We start from the raw sequence: 6,752 nt of genomic DNA, 5'->3' as shown, positions 1-6,752 counted from the left end.
TGTTTTCAGCAAAAAAAAAAAAAAAAAAAATCACCAAACAATACCTCTTTACATTAAGAATAAATAAATCCACACCGAACTTTTGTAAACACTCACATTTCAGTGTGGACCGATATAACTTAACATGAATAACTTGAAATTAAAAAAAGGACATAAAACTGCAGGGAAACAAAGCATAGCCAACTTTGGTATAGTTACAGAAAATAATAATAATAATAATAAAAAAACAAAACATTACAAGGACAAAATGAAAGCATAAGTGTCCGTATTTCATAGATACATGTCTCTATACATTGTTTCTGAAATCCCTCTTTTTTGTCTAGGAGGTTTTGCAGATATTAATACTGAACTTAATACATAAGAGTTAACACAATACAGACATCTATTGCAGTACCAGGTACACACATGCCTTTTTTTTTTTAAGAATACGGCTACAACACAAGTCTTCATAAATAGTTGCATACATGGTAAAGCTGCAACATTGCACATGAGAACTGATGCAGAACAACGAGTGCATTTTCTAGCAGCTGTCTCTGTTCAACGTGAGGATCCAGCCACCATTTAGAGTCCTGCAAGGACTCACTACAGCTCTGCACACAAAATAGCGTTGTTGTTTTTTTTTGTTTGTTTGTTTGTTTTGTTGTAAATTCATTTGAGATAAACTCTTGAGGGACTGCGGAGGGAGAGAGGGGGAGGGGGACAAAAAGGGACAACCTTGTAAAGCAGGAAAAAGATTATTTACAACTAAGGCGGATGCAGCTGGAGATCCGGGAAAGCTTTGCTGACTATAACGCTTGTTCAAGTTGTGTTCTTGTCTAGGTTACAATCCGAAAAGACTGGCTGAAATGAATCGGGGTGATAAAGATAAGCAAAAACTATTGCACAAACGGTAGCTTTAACGTATCTCTGGAAAACAGGATTTTGGTAGTTTCTATCTTGCGTCAGAACCGACGAGACCCTTCGCGTCCGCATTCCCCTTCTTGCTTTCGTTTTCCAAAAACCGCCGAATTAAGACAGTTCTCCATTTTCCCCGACTGTACACGATTTCATTTACAAAAAGTAATCTCTCGTTACAAAAAAAAGTCCTCTTTAGTTTAACCGAAAGCAGCCTGAATTGTTCTTAATATACAGTACTCTATTTTCTTTAACACTGTCCAAACGTGAGATTTACTCGTCTCACGTCAGATCGCTCAGAAAGCTCGTTTCTTTCTGTGTTTTTTTTTTTTTTTTCTCCCTGCTGAGTCAAAGTTTGAAATCACAAATCGATTCCGTCAGGTCATTTGTTGTGCCGGCATAGCGAAAATATGCCAAGGTAAGAATAGGCTGTGGGAGTTTATCATTCAGTCAGTCAGCAGCAGCAGCAGCAGCAGCAGCAGCAGCAGGACTTCTGTGGCTTAGTGAAGGAGAAAGAGTTCATAGTGGACTGGCCCCCCTGGTGGTCTTCTATCAGATTTGACCGCTCTGTCAGGTGTGGTTGTAAAGTCGGCTGTGGAGGAAGGCCTGAATGGCGCCAACGGGCCGGACGTCATTCTGGTGTTTCCGCCGCTCGATGAAGGAGATGAGCCTGGAGGTGTCCAGATGTGTGCCGTAGTGACTCGGCGACGGAGGCTGCATGTGATTCACGTGGCCATACCCGCCGCTGGCTACGCCCCGGGGCTGGAGCCACGGGTACTGCAGGCAGAACCCAGCAGAGGGCCGTCGCTCCAGCTCGCCCTGGAGGAGCAGGCAGACAAAGTCCTTGGCTTCTGTGCTCACGCCCTGGAAGTAGTCCTCGGGGAAGCTGAAGTCCAGCCGACAGATGTTCAAACACGTCTCCTCCAGGCTTTCGTCCAGGAAGGGAGAGGCGCCGCTCAGGAGAACGTAGGTCACCACGCCTGCAAAAACATTCGGTAGACAGGCGTATGCTGACAGTTGTTTTTTTGTTTGTTTGTTTTTTACAAAGAAATTTGCCTTAAATTCATTGCACTGTTTTATTCCATTTGATGCACAAAGCCTGTTAATTGCAAGTCCTTTAAATTACATGTAACCAAAAGTCTTTTGTTGTATGTAATAATATTGCTGAACATTGTGATAATGGTATACCTTGTAAAAATTGAAATGAAATAAAAAATAATTAATTGTGTGTAATTTTGATTTTTTTTTGTGTTTTTTTTTGTAAAGTACGTTGAGGCAACAGTTATTTTGAGCTCACAAAATTTAATACACTGAATTCAATTGAATACAGAAATGTTTCTTTCTTTCGGAGCAAACATACTGGAAACAACAGGAAAAATAATTTGTTAAAAATTTCCATCTCAAGATGCAAATGCTTATTCTAATAAGTTGTCCTGTGTGCGATAAAGCCGCATCATTGCAGAAATCAATCAATTATGATATATGTAAGGGGGAACTAAAGGGCAAAAGATGCAAATCATGTCCTCGGCTGAACGTGTCTACTGACCTAAGCTCCAGAGGTCAGACGTCAGAGAGACAGGCTGACCCAGGACCAGCTCAGGTGCAGAGAACTCCGGGCTCCCCAGCAGGGGATGGATGTGAGAGGAATGAGGGTCCAGTTGAACAGCGTCACCAAAATCAGTCAGCTTGATCACCGGCTGGGAGCACACCTGCTCCACCACGATGTTTTCAGGCTGCAATAGGGGAAGGAAGGAACAGGGTAAATCCTTAACAGCAGGAGGATTTTTGCCAGATTTGAACTATTTTTAGTGTTTCTTTGAATATACTTATGACTAGTTTATGGGTATGTAAAAAAACAAACAAACAACTAACTTGAGAAATGTGCAAGTAAAGTAAAGATCGCCCGCTTACTTTGAGATCAAGGTGTGCTACCTTCCAGCCGTGCAAGTACTGGAGAGCTTCGAGGATATCTCGGAGGTATAAAGCCACCTTCTCCTCAGTCAGGTTCCCCCAGCTCACGATGTAGTCCAGGAAGCGACCCTGGTCAGCCCTGACAGCGGACAAAAACACGTCATCGGTCACATTATCATCAGCTTATACATTAAACCGAGGTAAATACACAGTACTTACATCTCCAGTACAAGGACGTAGCTGTGGGCTGTCTCGTAGGTGTCCAGCAGTCTGACCAGGTTTGGATGGTCCAGAGTCTGGAGGAGTCGGATCTCCTGCAGCACCTGCTCTCGACACAGCAGCTTCTTGTTGACGTGTTTTGCTGCGATGGTGCGTTTACTGCCTCTCTGGTCACAACGCTTGGTCACTGAGAATCGCCCCCTGGAAAAACAAAACAAAAAAAAACAAAAAAACTGAGGAGAGTCACTGCGATGTTTAACAATACGTTTGCACTGACTCTGATGCGGCGGAATAGGTTCGCGATGCTGGCTTACCTTCCAAGCTCAGTGATCTCTGTGAAGTAAGACTCAAAACTACTTTTCCAGATGTCTTCGCTGCCGTTATTAGGAGCTGCAGAAGACATTCACGTACAGTTTTTAGACTCTGTCAGTTACGAAACGCTGTAAAAAAAACAAAACAAAACAAAACAAAACAAAACAAAAAGAAACTCAGTGAAACATTGAACCACGACGCAAGTCTCACCTGACACCGTGAGGCCGGCGGAGGAGGTGACGGTGCCCGCTACGTTGGTGGCCACACACGTGTAGACGCCGCTGTCCTCGAGAGACACTCGCAGGACATGCAGGGATGCCTCTCCTGTCTCACTGCGGTGACCCAGAGTCAAAGGGCAGCAGAGCATGAGGCACGCTTCGGACATCAGAACCACGCTGACCTAAGGCGGGGTCGTACCTGTACGTGACGCTGTAGTGTCCGTTGTTGCTCAGAATGCTATTGTCGGGTCCACGCCATGAGACAGCGGCGCGAGGTCGGCCACACACCTTACACCTCAGGGTGACGCTGTCGCCACTCTCACATGACGCGTCGCTGAGAGGGATGAGGAACTCCGGGGGGGCTGCATGAAAACAAGAGGTATTTTGTGTTGCCTTTATCTATTCATTTTTTTTTATAAACGGATTGAATTAAATCAGCTTACCATCGTAGATGAAGTTGGGATTCAGAAGCTGAATGGAAAGGAGATAGATCGAGTTCAAATCTATATATATATAAAAACAAAAAAAACAGTGGCAGAGAGTGAATTGATTTGAGCACCGTGGATCTCCTTCTGCTTCCTACCTTGACAGAGACCTTGTTAGCCAGGCCGTCCTGGGACTTGCGGTAGCCGTTTTCCAATTTCCTGCCGTCTTTATCTCTTTTTTCAGACTTTCGACGGATACGCAGCGCAGTGTGCCATGACAGGGATTTTCTATGCCAAAAAAAGGACACAATGTTGAGAATGTTTTAATTTTAAAGATTTGAAAAGGTGTTTGCTTAATAGGCTGTCACAAGTAGAGCTATTGGTTGCCATGACAAAACAAAACAACAACAACAACAACAACAAAAACTGGCCATGTGAAAGCATAACTGAGAAAAGACTCAAAGCTGGCAATTTTTAGTTTTGGAGAATTTTCATTTTTTTAGATAAGCATTGTTACAAAGGAAGTATTTGCTGACTGCCCTGAATGTAGCTGGGAAACGCTGTGATACCGTTGCCTAATCTCCATGATTGTCAATGTAATTTTTATTTTGTGTTTCACTTTGTATTTATTTACTCAGACACGATTACAAGTCAGTATGAAACCTAGGAGAAAATGGCCACAAAATTCTGATTGGTGCGTCACTCGTCAGGTGCTTTTCACATCCTGTTTATACCAAACAAACAAACAAACAAACAAACAAACAAAAAAATCTCTTACTTGATGGTTCCTTCAGGGAGGTCGGGTGTGGTGGAGGATGAGGTATGTCCCAACACGTAGCCAGGGATCCAGCCTTCAGCCGCTGGGGAGTGCTCGTTGGCGGCCCGGTACACCAAGAACATGTTCTGCTGGTTGCTGGCGAGCATTTGGACCACCTCACCCTGCACCACGCTAATCTCATCCTCCTTCACCGCCACATAGTCCTGGGTCACCAACATGGTGGACACACTGCTGCTGCTGCTGCTACTGCTTTCACTCTGCTGGAGAAGAGGATCGTGGAACTTAGCGCACAACTAAACACTCCTGAGAGTAAAACGATGTTGAAATGAAAACATTTGTCAAAGGAAAGTTGGTCAATAAGCCATCGAATGTGTGGTTTTTATTGATGGAAACAGTTTATTGAATGCATGCGGCTACAACAGCATTGCAAAATCCCTTTCTTTTTTTCCCGAAAGAAAAAATTAAATTAAATCTTGCAATTGCACAGATGTTATCATTCAAAAGCGAGGTTCAACAAGTCATGACACAGAAGTGGTGACCCTCAGGTGAGAGGCGCTGAAATGTTCAAATGTTTTTTTTTTGTTTTTTTTTGCACTACAGGAATAAAAACTAAAGCGACAAAAAGAAGGGTTGGATACAGAAGAGACGATGAGAAAAACAGAGTTGTTGCAGACGTGCTGTCCGACAGCTCCCTGATCAGTCAGATCATTGGTTGTCGCTTGTCACGCAGAAGAAAGAGAGAGAAAGTGTTGCTTTGCGCCCTCTGAGAAGTGTCTGAAAGTCACAGTTGAAAAGCAAACACCAAGTGCAGAGAGAGCGTCTCACAAAGCAGATATGACAGGAGCCCTGTGAGTCAGATCTGTTAGTAAACTCACGGAGAGCACCAAGTATTCTCCACTACCACTGTCAGTGAAGTTAGTACACGCCGGTCGGTAGATGTTAATCTCCTGTCAGTGTTTCAGTAGTTGTAGTTGTAGTTGCATGTTGAAGCCATTCTCAGAGCCAGCAGCAGGCAGGGTGGCTGGTTGAAAGCCAGTCAGTAGGTTAGGAAGTGGTTAATGACTAGAGAGGAGCGCCGAGGCTCCTTAAGAGTTGTGACCTCGTCTTGGCGTCTTACCCCGTTGCTCTGGGTGGATGTTACCGACTGCTCACTGGTGGAGGAGCAGGTGCTCATTCTGTCTGTTTCCTTACTGTGGCCGGAGTTGCGGAGGAAAGGCGGCATTCCTCTGCCCAGGGAGTCCCCACCACCGCTATTGTCACTGGGGAAGGAGAAGGAACCGGGCTTGCCGGCTGGAGAGGGAGGCATGGGGGGAACGACAGCCCAGAAAGGATTCCCTTTATGTGCCGGGCTTGAAGGGACGAACGGTTCCTTTCCTCCTCCAGGGGTTTGAGGGGATATAAGCGGGGAAACTGTCCCAACTCGAGGGCTTCTGAGGGAAAAACTCAGAGGAGCCACTGGCATCTGTGGCACTGCAGTTTTTTGATGTGTCTGGGTTTCCTCGTACGCCCCAAAAGTTTGTCTCAGACCCCCGTCCGTGTTATCTGCCGGCCTGTTACTGTTATTATAGTTACTCCCTTGCGAACTGTCCGACCTCTTCAGAGTGAAGACCTCAGAGGCCAGCAGCTCTCCATTTGTCGGGCTGTCTGAATACGGGTAAGAGGGAAGGGGCGGGTGGCTGGGGGACCACATACCTGCTGATCTGTCAGGCCCCTCGGGGCCCGGGGGGTGGTGGTGGTGAACGGGCTGGGGGAGTCGTGAGGATGGCTGTGGGATACGAGATGGGCGGGAGCGAGGGCCGCACAGGGAGGAGGAGTTGCCCCCTGATCCTCCAGAGCCACCGCCTCCTCCCCCTCCACCTCCTCCTCCTCCACCCATGCTGGAGGTGCTGTTGGTGCTGCTACCTCCTGTACTGCTGCTGCTACTGCTGGGGGGTCCTCCACCTCCCACGTGGTTCCTCTGGTACTCTATGGGTGACGTTAAAGCTGTGGGACAAA

General features: G+C 46.0%; 1 protein-coding gene across 8 annotated transcripts in view; it reads right to left on the bottom strand.

Moving 5' to 3' along the window:
* triob (trio Rho guanine nucleotide exchange factor b) overlaps positions 1–6,752 on the bottom strand; it is a 94,254-nt gene that overhangs the window by 6,259 nt on the left and 81,243 nt on the right. For 5 of the 8 annotated variants that reach the window (XM_016668632.1, XM_016668556.1, XM_016668478.1 and 2 more), the window contains 11 exons: positions 5,875–6,740; positions 4,758–5,014; positions 4,138–4,267; positions 3,998–4,025; positions 3,754–3,916; positions 3,547–3,668; positions 3,339–3,414; positions 3,025–3,225; positions 2,806–2,944; positions 2,441–2,627; positions 411–1,874 (listed from right to left, as the gene is read on the bottom strand). In XM_016668632.1, coding sequence (XP_016524118.1) covers positions 1,465–1,874; positions 2,441–2,627; positions 2,806–2,944; positions 3,025–3,225; positions 3,339–3,414; positions 3,547–3,668; positions 3,754–3,916; positions 3,998–4,025; positions 4,138–4,267; positions 4,758–5,014; positions 5,875–6,740 — 2,579 coding nt within the window. In that variant the 3' untranslated portion in view covers positions 411–1,464. Of the gene's footprint in view, positions 1–410; positions 1,875–2,440; positions 2,628–2,805; positions 2,945–3,024; positions 3,226–3,338; positions 3,415–3,546; positions 3,669–3,753; positions 3,917–3,997; positions 4,026–4,137; positions 4,268–4,757; positions 5,018–5,874; positions 6,741–6,752 lie in introns of those variants that run through there. The other 3 variants (XM_016668732.1, XM_016668702.1, XM_016668661.1) reach the window with 3 other exon arrangements.

Source organism: Poecilia formosa, unplaced genomic scaffold (genome assembly GCF_000485575.1).
Source record: "Poecilia formosa unplaced genomic scaffold, Poecilia_formosa-5.1.2 Scaffold0, whole genome shotgun sequence".
NCBI classification, from domain to species: domain Eukaryota; kingdom Metazoa; phylum Chordata; class Actinopteri; order Cyprinodontiformes; family Poeciliidae; genus Poecilia; species Poecilia formosa.
This window is presented reverse-complemented; position numbering and strand designations above follow the sequence as displayed.